Genomic DNA, 20,728 nt, shown 5'->3' on the forward strand with positions numbered 1-20,728 from the left:
ACAGGAGACAGAAGTGATTCACCATAGTGCCCAGCTTTCCCTAATAAAGTACATACTGGAATGTAACCACTAGCTTCCCATGGAATATGGAGGGAGAACAGACATCTGCCTTCAACCTACCTGGAAGCTGCTCTGGAGTTTTGCACTCAGGCTGTTACAGCGGCTCAGAGACTCATCTTCAGTGCTGTGAGAATCATTTTCGTACAGGATACTCTGCCCTGGTACCAGCACTTTGATCAGCTGGTCTGCCTTTTCCGACATTCGGGATGTGTATACCACTGCATCCACCAGGCCCTCTGCAGTCACGGCCATGTTCACCTTGTAAAAGGTGGTGTTGCTGTAGTAGAGAGCCACAGCGTCCGCCCCATTCTGGATGGTGTTTGAAGGCAGCCTGATCATGGGTGCTGGACTCACAGCACTGCTCCCCACCAGGAAGTAACCCAACTCATTTGTGTGATGTCCAGACAGGTCCAGCACCCGGTAGGCCAGGCTATTTTTACCATTGTAGAGGACCAACCAGTATCCCTGAAGGTCAAAGCGTGTCCGTCCAGTGTAGAAGAGTTCGACATACTCTGTGTCCTCTCTTCCTCCTGGATTGTCTGGGTTTATCTCACTGATGAGTAGCTTGGCCACTTGTGTAGAGGGCTCCTGTGTCCCTTCTGGTATCTCTGATGGGACACCACAGAAATCAAAAAATGACATGAACATGGGCCTAAGCACAGAGCCCTGGACAAAGAACAGATAATTTCTGCACAGTGTTTTGCTGAGATGTGACCAAATTCAATAGACAACTGAGCATAGTGGCCCAAAACCCCAACATGCACTTCTCCCTCTTGCAACAGCATGCAGGGGAACCAATAGGCCTTTGCCTATTAGCAAGTAACAAGGCCGTGCTTGCCTTACACAAGCCTGATGCCCCCAGAGATGGTGGAAGCTGCTCCTCTTACCTGACACCAGTTCTTAACAGTGTAACGTACATGCAGAGGAACCAGAGGAGAGTAAAGTAACAAAACCCCTCTCTGACTCCTCACAGTTTATGTTATACAAAGTTGTCTGCGTATGGACATAAGCAGAACTCAGACACTGAATATCTTTTTGACCACAAATCCCAATAATTTTTATCTTTGTGCTCCATATACTTTAGAAAAGCCCTAAGAATACCCTACCTCACTATTATCAGCTGTAATAACAGAGCTTGCTGTTATGCCACATAACAAACAACTTGAGCTCTAATACTGGATGAGATGGAAGTGTGTGGGGGGGGGGCTCTTTGCCAGAGTTAGGGAAATGGAGGGAGGCACATCTCTCTCCTCTGGGTGAGCTAGACCCACATGTCCACCCTCAAATGCATTGTGTCCCCCCAACCAGCAAGAATGATGTCTGGTACCTGGAGGCAATTCTGGCTCATTAATGTCCTTGAAGCAGGAGGTTTCTGCTGTGATGTTCCTTCCGTCAAAACTCAAAACTCTGGGGCTTTCTAGGAAGGTCTTGAAGGCTAGCAGTAGGCTGCTCAACTGGTCTTCTGACCTGGCAGTTAGCAGAGTGGTGAATACAAGCCCCAGGTCCTGGCAGACTGCCTTGGAATCTGAAAAGGCAAGCAGAGAACTGCCTCAGTTTCACCACATCTTCATGAAGACACACTTTCTCCTGGAAAGGATGAAGAGCAAACCAGCTCACCTCCACCTCCACTGCCCTCCTGGTCAGAGCTGATTCAGGGGAAGAGTTTAGCCGAACAGCTCATACCATCAGCACAATGTTGTGAGCTCTGCAGCAGCCCCTCTGCCTGTGCAAAGGGGCATTCTGGGACCAAGCTCACACAGCATATCCAGATACCATCCTCATCCTTTTGGAAGCTTTGTAACCCCAACAGCAAACAGAATGGTCTCTTCGAGGAGTCTAAACATGTGGAGCTGAACATAATGCTGCTGCCAATGCAGGCTGCAAAGGCATGGCTCTTCTCTTCTTGCAGCTGCATGTGCTCACCACACCTGCACACTAATCTAGTTGGGATATCACAGGATCACAGCAACCAGTAAGTGCATTTGCATTTCTGCTGCTACTTGGCTTAGTTTGGCAGGTCCACAGCTCTCGACTCAAAAGGAACCTACACAGAAACCTATTTGTTGCCTACTGCAACTGTGCATTACAGTTGTGATCATCTCCCTTCCTAGCCAAGTGGCATCACATACTGCAAGGTGATTTGGGGGCTAATGAACTGACTTTTCCTTTCTGAAGTCCAGTTTTATTTGGATCATAAGGTCAGCTAGGTAACCAACTCTTAGTCAAGATATCCACCCAGTTGCCAAACCTGCCTGACAGAAAATAGGCTGAAATAGGTGGCCGTATGCAGATCAGCACTGATGTGTGTTAGCAGAGCTGCAGATGGGAGTGCTCTGCAGAACATTGCAGAACAGCACCATGCTCTGCCTAACACTTGGCATTTCCATGATCAGCAACTTCACCCAAATTCATATAAGTTGGGATCTAAGCCAGGAGGATGTAATCCAGCAGGGAAACCCAGGGCTGAAAATCAGACATGAATCGGCATTAACCACTGGTGGTCCCTGGACTGCCCCTCTCCTGCCTACCTCACCTTTGAAGTAGGCAACGGAGATTCCACAGCTGCAGGACCTGTCAAGGGCTTGGACTAGAGTCATCAGGATCTCTTCTGACTTCAGGAGCCACTCCTGGCAATCTAGGGAACAAAGAAACTGAATGTTATCTAGCCAGTGAAACTTCAGCCACAGGCTCCAACTCATTCCTGGATGGATGCAGCTCAACTGCTGCTTATCACTCAGAGGGTCTGAAAAGGTTTTACTTCACCCAGAGCAGGTGGGTGTAGGAATCAAGACCGGAGAAGTTTAGCCTGGAATGGGTTTCTGTGAAGAAAAATATTGCAGAGAATTGTCAGATGTTCTGGCTACATCTCTTTTGGTATATCTGCACACACCCCAGGACAGCTCTAGGTAGACCCTTCTGGACAGCTCTGGCTTTGCACACATGCTCTTGTCCTTAGGAAGCGGTGCCTACAGGAGCAGAGGAAGTCACTAATACACACCTGCTACATGAAGGCAGAAGGAGATGGTCTGGCTGAAGCGTTTACTGGGGCAATCATTGAACTTGCCAGGGGTGGGGCTGCTGAGGACATAGGACAAAGAATCCCTGGTCACAGAGCAGCAGTTGCATTGGCTCATGGACACATCACCCAGCTGGTGCCTGAAAGAGACAGATGGGTAAATGAGAGAAAATATGGCTTACCAACCAGAGAACTGGGTGCTCTTCACCCACAAGTTACATCTGCCTGCACTAGAGGATGAAACTATACACATATGGTCTTTTCCCTTCACAAGGTCTGGAGAGATACCCCATCCTCATCAGTACTTTGTTGTCTGAAAAATGAGCCCAAAAGCTCTCTAGTCCTCGAGAGAAGAGCACAGACTTCATCTCATCCTTTCTCTTCTAGCAAGTCACCAGCTACTTTCATCTCAGCTTGCTTGTTATCCCTATCTGTCTCCATAGAGTGGCCACAACACAAGGCTTTTGACTGATGTGAAGACAGGTAAGTTAGTACAGAGACATTTGTGTTCAAGCTGGGATTACTGGGGAGACCAGCAGGGTGCAGCGAGAGGAAGTAGAAAGGGAGCATCTGAGGATGAAAGGTTTGGGCAGGAACCCTCAACTCAACGGCAAAGAAGGATGGAGTCCCACTCTTAAGAAGTGTACAAAGCAGAGCTGCTTCACCTCAGGGAAGAAGACATTTCCTTATGGAAGAAGTGCCAATTTTTTTTCCACCAAGGGGAGGAAGATAAGCAAAGGAAGGAATAGGAATGTGCTGTGAATGAGTGGTGATTCTATCATGGAATTAAACTACACTCTTTCCTGACTCAGTTGACTCTGCTGGAATTTCAAATGGTCTCAAGCTCATCCCGAAAGGGTGATCTCTAGCTATGGAGCCAGGACATCGGTATTTAATTGACAAGTTACACACAGAGCAAGTCTGGTGCTTTGCCATGAAAACCACAGACAAGAGCTTTCCCAGATCTTTTTTGCTTATTGTCTGGTTCTACACACCCAACCCCATGTCCATGTGCTTTGCATCTCACTGCCTCTGCCCCTCCACCTACTCCACTGTTCTTTAGTCACTCTGTCCTCTACTTTTCCAGTTAGTAAAACATGCTTAAAATGTGAGAGAAATAGTTTTCATGTCCCACAAAAGTTTGAGGTTACCAATGTTTCTCTCAACCCCCACAGGGGCAAATCTATGCTCTTCAAAAACCAGAAAGAAAGTGACGCAACCTAGAATGACCCAGTTTCAAGTTCTTGGTCAGAATGAACCAGAGCAGGGATTTCAGCCTGGGTCAGGCGAGCATCATCACCATCAGAGATATGGAAGTCCTTCCCCCCTCCCTCATTTTGACCTGCAATTCCATCCTGAACCCAAGAAAAACCTTTCTTGTTGAAAGTGGTACAGAAATTCCAGGAAGGTTTATGATATTGGCCTGTACACTTTCATTAGCAACAATCATTTAGTCAGAAAATTCCTCCTCATATACTTTATTTTGCAACTGAGCAGCTGTGCCAGGTCTGCTGAGGAGAGTTAGGGGCACCTGCCCATGTGGACCAGGCAGTAGAAAATGGCAGGGACTCAATACTGCTATAAGAAGACCCTGATGTGGGGATGGCCATTGTGTTCTAGTTGTAAACTGAGCTCTAGGTGGGGAGACCAACAACCCAAGTCCCCACATGGCACATGATGTGAGACTTCTATCCTGGCTCACTGAACAAGAAAAGTGCTCTGTTCACTAGGAGTCATTTTGTCATAGAACAGTGAAGGCCTAACTGGGGATGAGATGTGTCATAAAGTATTACAGACCTCACAGCTGCCAGGAGCTCTCCTCTCAAAGGTGACCAAAACCTCCTCAGAGTCAATGCCCCTCTTCGGAAGGATAAAGACACAAGTCAAAGATGACTCTAGTAGGCAAGGACAACTCTAGTGGGCAAATTCTCTTTCCAGCCCTATCCAACAAGAAGCCCCTCACCATTTTTTTTCATAGGCAGGTCTGCCAGGGGTCAGGGTCTCCAGCAGCTCAGGGTCCGGTCCCTCGTTGCTCGTGTATACAAATGCATCCACCAGGCCAGTCACTGGCAGTGCTTTCCCCAGGATGAAATTGCTGCTGTTGCCTCTGTAGAGGGCGATGGCATTGGCGCCATCTCTGAGGACGGGGCTGCTAGTGTTCTGTGGGAATGGCAAATCCACTGCACACCAGAAAAGAAAAGAAAAAAATGACATTATATAAGAAATGCACAACCAATACTTGCATAACCAGGAAACTGGCATCACTTAGGGCCTGGAAAGCAGGACGCGCTAACTCAGAGAAGGGCTGGTTATTGCAGATCTTGCATCTGCAGCCACACCTTTCGGCTCACTAGAGTTTCTCATGTTCTTTCGGGCTGAATTTCTCCCTTTGTGATCGGGTTCACAGTTTGGGAGGAGATTGGAGGAGGAAGTCTGAGCAGATTTTGTTCTGTCATTTGGGTTCTGCTAACAGAGAAGCTGATTCATGCATAAATAGGGGAACTGGAAAAGTGCTGATGTGACTGTCTATGTTAAGGTCAATTTTTAATTCTAAAAGAGATCTGCAAAATGAACTAAGCTTGAAAGTAGTGGTTACTCTAATAGCACATAAAAATATTTAAGAACTTGCATTTTATTTTAGCATTTAACTAACAGTACCTGTTTTTTACAAACACACACTCAGCAAATATATATATATATTCTATATCTATATATCTCTATATATCTATATCTATATATCTCTATCTATCTATCTATAAACAAACAAATAAATAAATATATATATATATATTCAGCAAAGGCCCAAGATACCAGCAGACAGAATTAAGGTTCAAATTTGGTGGTTTCCCAGTTTCCTGAGCTTCCCAATTTCCCTCCTTGCATTTACTGCCCTTTACATGCTCCTTCCCTAACACCCAGTAGGAAGTGCTGAGGATATCAAAAAGCAGCAGACTGCTGAAATTTTAATAATTCTCCCTTGTATAAAGGACTCTAGGGAATAAACATAAAAGTAGGAATCACATGAGAGGGCAAAGAGGTATGGAAAAGTGACTGTCATCTGAACAGTGCCACCAGGGAACCTGCAAGCTAATGGACAGTCCTGTGCTTTAGCCACTGATGTACCCCTGCACATTGCCCAGCTGAAATCCGGCTAGGGGACTACTTTTTCCCCTATTCAATTGAAGGTTTTCGCACCAGCATAGATCAGGGCAGGACTTTTGCCCTAGTGCTCTTACAGTTTTAAATCCAAAGACTAGTGTTTTGGGTTATTTTAAGAGCTGCTGCCCCCAAACTGAGATAATTCAAGGGTCAACTTTTCACAGAGTGCTTAGTGTGGAGACACTATCAAAGTATCCTTTTAAGATGACTAAAATGTAAGCACCCAGTATCACTTTTTTTTCTTTTTTTAGAAAAATCTGGACTACCTTTCCACAGAAAAGATTGTATACAGTATGCGTGACACCTTGACAAAGCCTCAGTGGAAGAAAAGCCAAAGCATATCTAGAATCACCTTCTTGACTTGAGTGAGCCTTGAGGAACAGTTCAACATAATCCCTAGAAATTTCCTCCTTATTCTGAAAGTCGGTTGTGCTCTCACATCACTTTGTTTGAATCCCCATAGCTTTTTAACTGCTAGCAGCCCCAGCTCACTCAAAGGAAAAAGAACTTTTTTTTTTTTTTCTGGTGAGAAAAGCAGAGCTGAAGTGTGCAATCAGCTGTTCTACTTTTGGTAAGAGATTATTTGGAGCGGTTTGAATTTTAAAAAGGATGTCAACTGCTTTTAAAAAAAGCTTTAGTTGGAAAAATATTTTTATCTGCTACTGCTATGAGGACAGTATAAAAGAGAGGGATTCCTTCTAATCTCTCTCAGCTTATGCATTCATCAGCACTTTTAGATTCCACACTGAGACCCAGATTGAAGAGGAAGAGGTGACAACCATGGTACTTCTCTTAGCATTTACCAAATTTATGTGCCCCAACCTCAAGTCAGGGCCATGCAGCAACAACCTCTGCTTGAGGCACAGAGAAGCTAAGGGCCAGACCCAGATAAGAGTTTAGACAATTAATTCAAAGCTACGATCCTAGCACCCTAGCTCTCCTGGGACCAGTGCTGGAGATACCTCAGTTGGCTGTTCTAAACAGGGAATAGCAGGAAGGCTGGTAAGAAGGTGCTGTGACAGGATTTGGGGGGGAGGAGATAGCTGGGGCCCTGGGAGCTGGCCAGGAGCAATAGGTAGGAGCTGGCTGAAGCAGAGATAGGGAGGCAGCTTTTGCTAGGAGGCTCTGGCAAGGGGAAGGGACAGCCAGAACAGATGCATGGACAGACAGGGTAATCCACACCTACCAGAAACTCTGGAGCCTATCCTCTTGCCTCTGTGTGGGAGATGTACCTCCTCAGCTCAGCGCCTACTAGCAGTTTCTGCTTTTGCTGCCTGGGCCATCTGCTCTCTCTTGGCCAGAGCTCTCAGGGCAAGTTCCATCACAGGCTCTTCCTGAACCACTTTCCTCCTGCTATGGCAGACTGGGACCTTTCTTCTCTCCTTTTTCATGACTCTACAGCTGCTTTTTCCTTTCGCAATTGAGAGCAAAGGTCAGCGACTAACATGATCCTCAGCTCCTAGCTAAGAGAATACATCTGCTTTTGGTGTCTTGTGTAGCCATTTTCAAAACAAGGGAATGAACTGTATTGGGGGGAGCTGCTGGGAGCTGCCATGGAGAGGCAAGACTTAAATTTCAAAGTGCTTCAACTCTATGTTTTTCTTGTGGTATTCATCCGAGCTTTGTTCTGGTTTTGTTTAGCAACCCAACTACTGATTCTGAAATAACAATTTTATATATACATTTAATTGCAACATGGGAACCAGATTTGTAAGAGATGACAAGCCCTGACTCAGAGCTCATGATTCATGCAATTACACAAGATATCTGCAGAGTCAGTGTCTCCAGCTGCCAAAATCTTCTTTTGAGGTGCCCAAAATAAAAAGACATTCCGTCTTCCTTGGATAGCCTGGAAGAAATTTTGAAAGCTAGAAAGAAGTTTAGATCGCAGTTTCAAACAACTGCTACAAGCATGATCGTCTACATTTGAAGATGACTCAATGAAAGAAAAGCCCCTGTGCTTTTGGGGGGAGAGTGTATATGCCTGCAATGACTATATGCCAAGTTACAGAAATGGGGACACAGTAAGGAAAAGTGACACATTCAGGGTCTCAAAGCATGTTGGCAACAGGGCTGGGAGCCACATTCACTCAAGCACGGTACTGCTCATGAGATAGCACATTCCTCAGGCTGTATGAAACAGGAACAGATTTACCAGGGAAAAGCATCGCCTCCTCGGGGTCATACAGGCAGATATACACACTCAAGTACAGAAGGAGTCATGCAGCATCTGCCACCCGCCACCCACTCTGTTCACACATCTGACTCTCCACATTCTGTCCAATCACTAGCACAAACTAACTCTGTTTCATCTTTGGGATACATGCAAGTAGGACAGCTTGCACCCTTTGCCTGCATTCGCATAATGCTTCAAATCTTCAGACATGATCCAAGAACATCAGAACGGCCAGAATGGGTCAGACCAAAGATTTACTTTCTTCCCAACAGTGACTATACACAGATGTCCAGGGAAGATCAGGAGAAGCATACATGACACTTCTCCCTAATATTTTCTCAATATCTGTCTTTAGCTTAGAAACCTTCTAAGCTGGATGTACTTTTGTGTATTTAGCAAACTTACAGGAATCTTTCTCCCATGAGCCCTCCCAGTTTCCCTGTGAACCCATGTAAACTTCTGACCTTCCACAAGGTCCCTCACCCTGGAGCTCTGCAGATCTACCACCATTGTGGGAAAAATCACCTCCATTTGTTTGCCCTGAAACCACCTCCTTCCATCTTTGTTTGATGCCCCTTAGCGCTTGTACCAGAAGAGACAGTAAACAACTGATCCCTCTCCATTTTCTTCAGACTACTCACATTTCTGAAACCTCTATCATGGCCCTCCTAAACTTTCCCTTTTCTAGGCTGAAGAGCCCTAGCTTACCTAATTGTTCTTCATACTGAAGCATTTCCAGACTGCTGACCATTCTTGCTGACCTTCTCCAAACTTTTTCAGTTCTAATATACCCTTTTTGAGATTAAAGTATACCACACAAGATACAATTTAAGATGCAGGCAAATCATGCATTTATACAGTGGCATCAGGATGGCCTCCATTTTGTTCGTCTCTCCTAATAACTTCTAATATTTAATCTGCTTTTTGTAATTCTTTTTCCAATTTTCTAACATTTGATTTGCTTTTTTATCTGCCACTGAGTACTGAGCTCACATTTTTTATTGATCTATCACAATGCCAAACAGCAAAAGAAAAAAGACAGCATTTCCCAGCCCCAAACTTGACTGATCGTTCCCCCAGCTCTTAGATAGTCACCAGAACACAGTCCTTACCTGGGGTTTGGCTTTGTGCTGGACCGACCAGAAGTAGCCCATCCAGTGAGGTTTTGCCATAAATGTCCATAGTCAAATAAATGTCTTTGGTCCGTCCATCGATCAGCACCAGAACAATGTCCCTCACAATGGTGGAATGGGGACCCTGAAGCTCTATATATTCAAATTCTTCAGAAGAAGAGACAGCATGGACCTCACTGATCAGGACAGTAGATGCATTCAGCTGAGAAGTTAGGATGCAATGGTTGTCTTTGCCTGGGCTGGGCATGGCCACTTGGAAGATCCATTGAGAATTGGCCCCGCGGCATCTTTCTATTGACTCATCTAAAGTCCTGAATGTGGAGTCCTCCAGGAAAGCATCTCTGTCAGGGGTTAGTATACTGACCAATGTATCTGCTCTGTCTGTCTTCTTAATCTTATGGACCAAGGCATCTACCAGACCATCACTTGTGACGCTCATGCCTTCCTTGTAATTCCCTTTCCCATAGTACAGAGCAACAGCATCAGGGCCGTTCTGGATGGTGTTCTTAGGAATGACCATAGCAGGGTTTACAGAAGAGGAGCCAATGAGAAAGAACCCTTGGCTGTTAGTAACTTTGCCCTGAAGGTTCAAAACCTTGTAGGCTTGGTTTCCATTGCCATTGTAAAAGACCAGATAGTAGCCATCTAAGTGGGCAGTTCGACCACTGGTGTGATAGAGCTCTACAAACTCAGAAGTGTCCTCTCCTGGGCTGTCAGCATTGATTTCATTAATCAAAAGCGTATGTTCTGTTTTCTGGTCTCTAGGGTTTTTTATAAGATTCTGAGCAGCAACTTTGTGAAACCAGATGCAAACAAGTACCGTTAATCCAACCAGCCTGGCAGCTCCCATGATGAGGGCTGGAACTTCTGTTTCAGTTCAGATCTGGAGGGGAAGGGGCCTGTCCCTCTCACAGCCACAAACGGAGCATGGAAGGAAACTGCTACCACTTGGCCATTGCAAGACGTCAACACAAGGCCTCAGACCTGGCTGCTGACTAGAAGAGCCAGGCACACTTCTTTGGGTAGTTCAGGTTTGCGAAGCAAAGCAGCAATCCCACAAAAATCAGACAGAAAAGCGGGTGGTTTGAACAACAGATTTCCTGACTAACCTCCTTCAAAGGCAGGGAAAAAAGGAAAAAGGGGGAAAAGGGGAAAAGGGGAAAAGGGGGAAGAGGGAAAAGGGGAAAAGGGGGAAGAGGGAAAAGGGGAAAAGGGGGAAAAGGGGAAAAGGAAAAATAGGAAAAAAAGAGAAAACAGAAAACAACAAGAAAAAAGAAAAAATTGTTAGGAAGCACAAAAACACACCAGTGCAATTTAATGGCTTTAAAGTCCCAGTACATGTGGACATCTCTAATTTTTCTCCCTTTGTTTCTTTACAGGTTTATCAAGATGTGTAACAGGGAGTGCTATGGGACGAAAGCAGGCTGTTTTCAGTGTTTGAAACCCTGAGCCTTGTTTGGACGTTTAAAGTTGTACAGTGTCTGTGTACATAACAGATGTTACTCCGAGTCCAATTTATTCCATGAGCATTAACACAAAATGGCATTAAAAAGGACAATAAGCACCTTCATCATCCAGGGTAGGGTGGGGAAGGAGAGAACAGGTTAGCTAGGCCACACTAATTCAACCCTGTGCTGCAGCTCTGGCAGATGAAGCACGGAGGAGACAGAGAAGACCGTGAAGAGCATGGGGAAAGCCCTGGCCACTCTGCATCCAAGTATGGGCTCAGCAATGGTCTGAGCAAGAACATGCCCCCCGCCACAAAAAGGAACCAGCAGCACAGCCAGCCTCTCCAGTGCCATTTGCCCATGAGGATTTCTCAGAGAGAAAGAGCACAGCTCAACTCTTTCCAGAACAAGGTCTGAAGAATAAACAGTGCGGAGGAACTGACAAATTAAGATGCTTGACAAAAGCGATACTTGTTTTCCCACTTTCTGAGAGGTTTCTATGAATATCCTTACCATTACCTGGCACCATAACCATTATTCATGCAGTCTCTATAACAATTCAAACCTCCAAACCAGATGAGAGCACATGTGTAGGAAGTTTTCAGCCTGGGCACAGGCACTGCAATGCTTTCCCAGTGCAAATGACAGAGGGGCACCTCCTCAGCATGCTGTGGGGCCATGTTAACTTGGGTCTGAAGAGCAAAGAATGCACCTAACTCTCCAGCTCCTTCAAATGCTCCAAACTCATGTGGAAAGTAACAGCTCACCCACACAGCCTCTCAAAGATGCACACTCCTATAAATATCATGCTGTAATTACTTGGAAAAATCACTGTTGATGATCACAGCAGTCCAAAGGTGTGATTACCGTGGGGGTGGATACCTGGAGTCTTTTTTATGGAAGTACCAGTTCCAGTGGGACCATGGGAGCACAGTCTTCAGCTACTGAAATAAACAGTTGGGGATTGTGAGCAAGCCCATATGGCCATGGTTATCACTGTGGCTGCCACCTGAACTAGCTACAGTAAAGCTAGCTCAGAGCCATCTTCTCAAGCAGTGATTGTACTTCCTGACCATCCAGCTCCTGAGTTTGTGCGACAGCTAAGGCTTTACTGAGGTGAAAGCTGACACCTGGGCAGAGCTCGGACTGAACATGAGGAAACTGCCCAACTGCAAAGGATGAAGTTAACAGTGATTCCACAAAAGGATGGACCCTGATGGAAAGGTCACAGAGAGCCAGTCTGCCCCCAAATGCCTTCTCCTTTCACTCTACTTGACACCCCTTAACTTCATCTGTTCTCATGCCACAGGAGACCGAGAAGCCCACACGTTTCCCATCCCTCCATGGCACAGGACTACTGCTCAGATTTGCTCTCTTTTCTGTCAGATGCTCAATATCAGAAATGTCTCCTTCCCCTTTCAGGCATGGATCTTCCCCAACATCACTAATAATATACTCCTCTAGAAGGCTCTTCCGTCTGCTCAGCCTCCAAAGAAAGAATCCGTACTGGCTTCTCCCCCCTCACAAACTCACCTTCATTCTATTTCCATGTTCTCTCCCCATTTCAGTTAAAAGGAAGGATAAAGAATGAGGAATACATGGGGAAGGCTCCTGTCCAAGGGTATGTGCAGGAGAGCAGTGAAGCCACGAGAGATTGGAAAAAAAGCAGAAAAAGAAAATTCCCCAAAGTTGGACAAGGCTGTACAGCAGGAGTGTGCCAGGGACTTCCCAGTGTAGCTCAGCACATCTATTGAACAGGACCCGTTTTGCTTGTATAGACTGGACCAGTCGGGACATAGCCGCAGACACATCCTGACTATGTAGCAGTTTGGAGAGTGTGGCTCATGAAAGAAAAGACAGAGTTTGTAACACAGAGAGGGGTGACCACTACGTTCCCCAGGGGAAAACGCAGAGCAGAGGCTTGGGAAGCCAGGCCTGGCGCTCTGCCCTGCGCCCACCTCGAAGGGGGTGAGGCAGCCAGCTGCTGCCTGAGGAAGGCAGGGCCCTGCACCTCTGCAAGCCTCCTCCCGGGGAGCACCAAAACCGCACCTGGGTTTCTGGATGCAAGTCTGGGACATGCATGCCAATGGCCGTGGCTCAAAACGCCAGGACACCACAAGGCATGCACATGCCTCTAGCCCCGAACCGACTTTCTGCGACCGGCTAAACCAGCCGGAGCAAATATGCAGAAGACAGAAGGAGCCTTATCTCTCGGCGGAGGCGGATGAAACGGGATGGGGACAGAGCGGGGCCGGTCGGGCCGCGCCGGGGGGGGGCCGCGCCGGCCGCCATCGCGGCCCCGCGGCGGGGAGGCCGCTCGCGGGACGGTGCCTCTGCGGCGCGGCCGCAGGGCCACGGAGCCGGGAAAACAGCGCGCAACTTGGGGAGGGAGGGAAGAGGCGGGAGCAGCCCGAGCCGCCGGGGGCAGGTCCGCTCGGCAGCGGCCGCCGAGCATCCCCCGGAGCCGGGGCCGGGGCCGGGGCCGGGCCGCCCCGGCCGAGCGCACACAAAGGGGAGCCGCCGCAGCCCCGCTCCGCCCGGCAAGGCGAGAGCGGGGGCGGGTGCCCGAGCCCGCGGGCCGCGCGTCCTGGGGCGCTGCCGGGAGAGGCTGGCTCGCCCCCGCCGCCGCCCCCGCCGCCCCGCACTCACCGCGCCGCTCCGCGCCCCGGGCCGCGCTCCGCTCCCACTGCCGCCCGTCGGGGCGGGAGCCCGGTCCGGGGGAGGCGGCGGCGGCGGCGCTCCCGCCCGCCGGCGGCACCCAGCGGCTCCGCCCGCCCCGGCCCCGGCCCCGGCCCCGGCCCCGGCCCCGCCTCGCCGCCCGGCGCGGCCCCGCTCCCCCGGCAGCCGCCGCTGCGGAGGCGGCCGCCGCAGGGGTGCTGGAGCTCGGACGCCCGGCTAGGGGCCGCCGCGGGGGAGGGGGTCCCCGGTGCGGCGGGCCGGGGCCGCCGCGCTGCTCCGCGCCACCCCGCAGGCGGTTTGGGGGCTGGAGCTGCAGGTTGCGCGGAGGTTGCGGGGTGCCGGGGTGCCGGGGGCACGGCAGCGGGCCGGGGCGGAGGCCGCGCCAGACTCCAGCGCAGAGCTGCTCGGAGGAGCTGCGGCCTCGGCGGCACACCGCTAACTCCCCCTGGCCTTCCTAAAAAAAAACAGCTCTGGCGTGGTTTCTGCGGTGATCTCGCAGCTGGACTTCGTCCTTCAGTCTCTTCTAGTTCCTCCGTAACGGTATCTGTTACATTACTGTTTTAACTGGAGGTCAGGATAGGATTATGTGTGGATTGTTTAAAATCTTAATGCCTTTCAAAAGTATTGAATCCAAATGCGCTTGCAGAAACACCTATCTTTGCTGTACAGCACTGCATGTGCTTGCAGGCAATTCCTAACACTGAGAACCGTAAGCCATCATACTGGTGATGTTAAGGCTGAGACTGGCCTTGTAGCCTCTGCCACCCTCGGAGTGAGACCAGAGCTGTCTCGCCATGTCCCAGCTTGGAGCCTTCTCTGATTTGCACCAGCAAACAGTATGCTCTGGCACCGAAGAAAGATCTGAATTGTGGCTATAGTCTGAGTAGCCAAACTGAGATGATAGTAGAGAATTACTGAGGCCTGTGAGTTTGCCACGGTATCTTTAAAGGAAAGCAATGTGCAAGCTGAGAAAGGAAACACCTTTTCTAAGGGGGATTTGGGACATTCCGATATTCAGGTCCCCTAAGATCCCATCTTGAGGATGCTGAGCTGATGGTTCTCCCCCAAACAGTCCATGTTACAAACAGTGAAATCAAACACACATGCACAAGAGGCACCTCTGGAGCAGCTAGAACTCACAAAGATAATGCTGCATGGGAAGTGAGAGGCATTTTATAGCCTTACATTAAATAAATGATTAGCAAAACAACTCTAACCATCTGTAGGATAATCCAAGCACTGTAGAGAAACCTGGTCCTAAAACTCTAGCACAGCCATTTTCAAAGCTCCATCCCCCAAAGAAGTTTACTTGTCCACGTGTCCCAGAAGAACCTCTCTGACTCTCCCAGACACCCTTTCTCCCCCTGAGGAAGGGGGTGGATGGGTACACTTCCCCGCCTTGGAGAATACTTAAGCCAGGAGTAACACCGTAGCTGTACTGGAGAGTTACATGTTGCACTCCGCACTGGTTTCAGTGGTTGAACCACTTGGAGCTTGAGAACTTTACTGCGGTGCCAAGCGTTTGTGCCCAGCCTGCCTCTGGAGTGGCACCTCACGTCTGGCTGGGGAGAGCTTTGAGTCCTCCCCAGCAGATTGCTCTGGGACCTGCAGAAGTCCTCACTCCCTTGATGAGGGAGATGAGGCAGGCTAGGCCTTGCTCCTCCTCCCCATGAAGGGACCCTAGTGCCCTGCTTCTGTGAGACCTGCTCATAGAGCTGCCCAGTCTCTGTACACTGGATAATCCTACTGCAAAACATATTATTACTGTCCTGGCTCCAGTAACCACGGGATATTTAATGTGATGAATCACCTGGTGGGAGAAGGAGGTTCCCTTTCTGGGCTGAACTTAATTCCCAAACAGTTGGTTAATGAAGCTGCAGCTGTGCCAGATGTGGGCTCTTGCTCTGTGACTCAGCAGTTTGGTGTCTTCCCCTTGCTCGTAACTGGAAACCAGTACTTCAGAGCAATGGAAATGGAAATTCTGCCAGAAGGCCGTGTTTATTCCAGGCCTGCAAATCTCCCTGGCTGGTTGGGTGGAGCTGCCTCCCCCGCAGCTGCCAGGATCATCACAGACACTGTTATTACTGGAAGAGAGGTTTAGCCAAGAGGCAAAGGATACTTTCCTTAAATGCTCTTTGGGATGTAAAACAGTGTAGGCAAGGGAGTCTTCACCAGCAAGTGAAACCCCAGCAGAACGAGGTTTCCCACAGCAGTGCCAGCAAGGACCTCAGCAGTATGAGCTTACCCACAGCAATTCTAGCAAATACTCTGGCAATGTGAGCTTCCCTAAAGCAGTGCTGGGTCAGTGCCTGTCTGGGATGAGGGTGGAATGAACTTCCTGACCACTCGGAGTTAATTGCTGTTCCTGAGCACTCTGTATGGCTACAAAATGACAAGGTAGTTAATCTGAAAAAAGAGTTTCGCTGACACAATGTGTGGCAGAATGTGGTCTGTTGTTAAGTATCATGGCCAAAGACTCAGTGAGCCACCTCCTGTCTCTTCATATCCAGGCTATGCGACTGCCTCCTTCCCCCGAATGGGGAACCTTGCCACGGTGGCTGGTTTCTGCTTCTCATGGCTGTGAAATGAGCTTCTGTTCGCATGCTACAGGTGCTGCAGGGAACTGTTCTGATCTGATAGCATTTTGACTTGTCTAATCTGCTGCTCTGGCACATTACACTGAGATGAGGAGCTGAGCTTGAGTTCTCCAGCGCTAGTGCTGTCCACGAGCCTCCAGACATCTCTACTTTCTGTATGGTAATCCAGTGATGAGAGCAGAAAGCCAATAGTCCTCCTGATAGGGTTTATTAAGTTTAACTATCAAATCTTGGAGACATTGTATTTATGCAGTCATGAGGTTCTTGAATTAGAAAGGAACATGGAGAAGCTCTTCCATGGAAAGCTGTTCACAAGGGGAACACTCCTATCCTTGAGTCATCTTTGCAAAAGACTGTTTTTCTGGGATCTGAATGGTGCAATCAGAAACAAGTGACTTCCCGTCATGCTTGCAATGGATCCCAGATCCACTTCGAGACTGTATGCACCTTGCCTTGCTGAGGGCTCAGTCCTGATGTTTCTTTTACCCACTATTAGACAGTGCACTTACAAGCTTGCATCCTTCTGGTGGTGAGCATGACCTGGGCCCTTGGAAAGTACAGTTGACCCATTTTTGTCCTTTGCTGCCGTTCTGTAGCCCACCAGCCTGTGGGGAAACAGAACAAGGGGGGACTTGGGAGGAATTTGGGGACAGAACACCAGACTTCCTGTGATGAAGGTCCCACAAGGTGAAGGGAGCCTCCCTTGAACCACTGCCAAGATGGGCTGCTGCTGGCCAACAAAATGAGCAAGGACCCAGTGCAGGAGAAGCAGGCCCCCGGACAGTAAAAGCTTAAGACATTCACAAAATACTGGTTTCAATTAGCAGTTGGCTGAACCCTCCTCAAAGCTTTTCCAGCTAATCAAGGGAGCTTAAAAGCTAAATATTCCCAGCTAGCTTTAGAGGAGGGAGCTGCAGTGCTGGACTCCTGGGCTATATTCCTGACATGCTATGTGATGTGGAGTGGGTCAGGTCACAGTTCCCTGCTGCTGGATGGAGCTTGTGATTCTGCTGACTGCTGCAGAGGAGGGTCTGGGGTGTTGGGGCAGGACTTGGGGCTGTGCTTCACATTCATGTCTTTTACCATGGCTGGTCCGCCTTATTGCAGATGCTCAATTCACTTTGTGACCAATCTGTCTGGATATGGACCTGTGATGAAGAGGAACTCTAGGCCATAGCACAGAGTAGCTTGAGCTCTCACCATTTTTGTGGGTGTCTGAATCTGCTGGCTGGGTGGACTGGGCATAGCCATATCTGTACTTTCTAATCTACTCCAGGCACTGTACACTATGATCCCTGGAAGAGCATGTCCTGGACAGGTGAGTCATGGAGTTTGGGAAGAAAATCTGGGTGGAAAGTGAGCAGCCCCAAAGATGAGAGACCTCTGGGGCCAAGCCTTACTCAGGTGGGAAGAGGAGCTACCCATTGACCTGAAGAGAGGTGAGATGGGGTGAGGTGTCTCAGAGGAGAGAGGGAAACATCAGCTGTGTTTCAGATAAATGAAATGAGGATGTGGCTCTGCCTGGAAATATTCCTGGTAATCAGGAAATCAACGTAACAGTGGAGAGGGAGCCCATGGAATGACCTCTGGGCTTGTTGCTAGGGCAGAAGCAACAGGCACCACAGGGAGCCCTGCTCGCTCAGGTGCAATGGCCTAAGGGAACTCACTGGCTGACAAAGTGTCTTTTTATTTGACCTAGTGGGTCCACCATGTCCTGGCAGTTCAGCCATTGATGCAATTCCCTTTTCCTAAAGTCTGTGGAGTTCTGCCATGTGAGAGAGCTCAGCCCATGGGTGGGCTGCAACATGCGGCCCTGGCACCATGAGCAAGGGGGGCAACAAAGGCTTCTGGGCTTTTTCACTTTCCATGCACTCTCTTTGAGATCTCTCAGCAGCCAGCCCATGAAGGGAACAGCAAGCTCTTTGTAGCACATCACCCTGACTCCTGGCTTCACATGCAGGCAGCTCAAAGTGCAGTCCACTTCTAGCATAGTTGTTTTTCAAAGACCACCAATGACCAATCACTTCTCAATCCCCTTGCTAGGAGCAAATGACAGAAAAGTACCATAAGGACCTGCCATTGGAGCTCCGATGGGAAGCCCAAGGCCAGGCATGGGACCACTGGGAATTCCTAGCCTGCGCAAACAATGTTCTGAGCTGCAGGGTTACTAACAGAGGCCACCATGTAGCTTTGCCAAGGCAGACCCTTTATGGGTCAAATGTTTACAGCTGTACAAAAAATTTTAACCACTCCTTAATTAGGAAGACATACCGTGCTGTCAGAACATATTTCCTGCCTATATTTTGAATAACCTCTGTCGGTTCGGCCTATTAAAGGCAGGAAAAATCTGGAAGGCTCAGATGCCTTATGAGGGTATGTTTTTCTTGTGTCAAAAATACACCCTCAACAGAGGAAGCTGGTTTCTTTCTCTCACTTACCTTTGTTAAAGTTTCTGGAGCTTGGCCAGTTCTGTACCTGGGCAAACAAGTTTTGTCTCAGGCTGAGACTCAGAGAAGATGCAGGGATCAGGGACGGCTGATCCTGGGCACGTGGGAGACAAGTGGGAGATCCTCCTCAGCCAAGGTGTTGTCCTGTCCGAGGGGCGCCGGTAGCATTTGTGTAGGCAAAGGTTTGGGCTGAACTGGCTCCAGTGCAACCCTGCTTTGGGATGGCAAAGCCACCTGGGAAGGTGTTTGGGTGAGTTCCTCCACCCACCACGGCCGCCACTGGAAGAACCATGAAGGCAGCACATCCACTGCCTCCTGACCAGTGGCCAGACCACATGGGGTGGCAATTCTTTGGCCTTTTGTGCTGGCCATGGGAGGATACACAACACTAGACCTAGCGGAAAGCTGGAGATGTGGCCAGACACAATGTGACCCCGTAACATAGCCGCAGCGTTAGCAATTGCAATGGTCAGCACGAGTCTGTGCCGGGTCAGTGCCCAGTGGTGGCAGTGGCTGTGGTGGCAGGAGTGGGAGTGAGTCAGCCATAGCCATGGGCACTGTGCCCTGCCAGTCATCTGTGGCCGCAGGCGCCATGCCCTGGGGGGCAGCTTTGGCCGTGGGCGCCATGTCCTGATGGCCAGCTGTGGCCATGGGCACTGTGCCCTGCCAGTCATCTGTGGCCATGGGAGCCATGCCCTGGGGGGCAGCTTTGGCCGTGGGCGCCATGTCCTGATGGCCAGCTGTGGCCATGGGCACTGTGCCCTGCCAGTCATCTGTGGCCATGGGAGCCATGCCCTGGGGGGCAGCTTTGGCCGTGGGCGCCATGTCCTGATGGCCAGCTGTGGCCATGGGCACTGTGCTCTGCCAGTCCGCCATGGCTGCGGGTGCCTTGTCCTGCAGGTCAGGCAGCCGTGGCCGGGCTGCTCCCAGGCGTGTGGGTGGGCTAGAGGGTGCGGGGAGGCAAAGTTGAAAACATGGGCAAAGAAGCTTCGATTCACTGACTAAATGAGGCAGGAGGCACTAAGAGCTCAGTGTTTATTGGTTTTGCTTTGATTGCTAGCAGTACAAAGAACAAGCTGACTCTGCTGTACATACAGATACATACACACAAACATCGCTAGAGATTGCCTTGGTAGAACATCTTCAGGCATCTGGAAGCAATGCTCAGCTTCACAGAGCATGGCTCTACTAAATCACCTACATTGACACCACCATACTGTGCGCCAGGCCTCTGATTGCATCTATGCTACCATCAGAGGGGTGAGGGTGCCGAGCTGTGCTCTAGCCAGCTCCAATAACAATTGCAAAGATGCTACAGTTGCCAAGGCCGCAGCCTCAGCCATGGGGAACTGCGCGTGGCCCATGCCAAGGGCGAGTGCAGTCGGAGGACCTGGGTGGTCTGAGCCTGTGTGGGGACTAGCACTTTCCAAATGTGTGTTCTGCTGTCATGACAGAGACTTCTCTGAGCTCCCTCCCTGTAGTTAACAGGATCTTTCTTTTATAGCTAACCTATATCGCAGGCTGTTGTGACACCTCTACACTAATTAGTGCTGCCTCTAACACTACCACTGCAAAGCACATCTAACATGCACTGCCCCCCCTTGAACCTGGAGACTTCCTTGCTGCTGGTAACAAAGTGTTTTGGGAGCTGCTGGCATGTCCCTTGCAAGCTGAAAGATGTGTCAGACATTTACTGCTTGGGTGAGGAGGAACATTTACTCATCAGGAGGCCAAAATGTGGTGCCCAGTGAGAGGACACGAGCCAACAGGCACAAACTGAAACACAGGAAATTCCATCTGAATAAAGGAAAAAAATTTTGACTGTGAGGGTGACTGAGCACTGGAACAAATTGCCCAGAGAGGTTGTGGAGTCTCCATTCCTGGAGATATTCAAAAGTTGTCTGGATATGGTCCTGGGCAACCTGCTCTAGGAGACCCTGCTTGAGCAAGGGGGTTGGACTAGATGATCTCCAAAGGTCCCGTCCAACCTCAACCATTCTGTGATTCCTCAGA

At 49.3% G+C, this 20,728-nt stretch overlaps 1 protein-coding gene across 2 annotated transcripts in view; it reads right to left on the bottom strand.

Annotated features, from left to right (window-relative positions):
* LOC106482364 (uncharacterized) overlaps positions 1–10,656 on the bottom strand; it is a 20,331-nt gene extending 9,675 nt beyond the window's left edge. For both annotated transcript variants that reach the window (XM_067306162.1, XM_067306161.1), the window contains exons 1-6: positions 9,524–10,656; positions 5,040–5,256; positions 3,059–3,216; positions 2,594–2,695; positions 1,388–1,585; positions 121–668 (exon numbers count right to left, since the gene is read on the bottom strand). In XM_067306162.1, coding sequence (XP_067162263.1) covers positions 121–668; positions 1,388–1,585; positions 2,594–2,695; positions 3,059–3,216; positions 5,040–5,256; positions 9,524–10,394 — 2,094 coding nt within the window. In that variant the 5' untranslated portion in view covers positions 10,395–10,656. The remainder of the gene's footprint in view (positions 1–120; positions 669–1,387; positions 1,586–2,593; positions 2,696–3,058; positions 3,217–5,039; positions 5,257–9,523) is intronic.
* Between the last annotated feature and the right edge of the window lie 10,072 nt (positions 10,657–20,728).

Source organism: Apteryx mantelli, chromosome 16 (assembly GCF_036417845.1).
Source record: "Apteryx mantelli isolate bAptMan1 chromosome 16, bAptMan1.hap1, whole genome shotgun sequence".
Lineage (NCBI taxonomy): Eukaryota > Metazoa > Chordata > Aves > Apterygiformes > Apterygidae > Apteryx > Apteryx mantelli.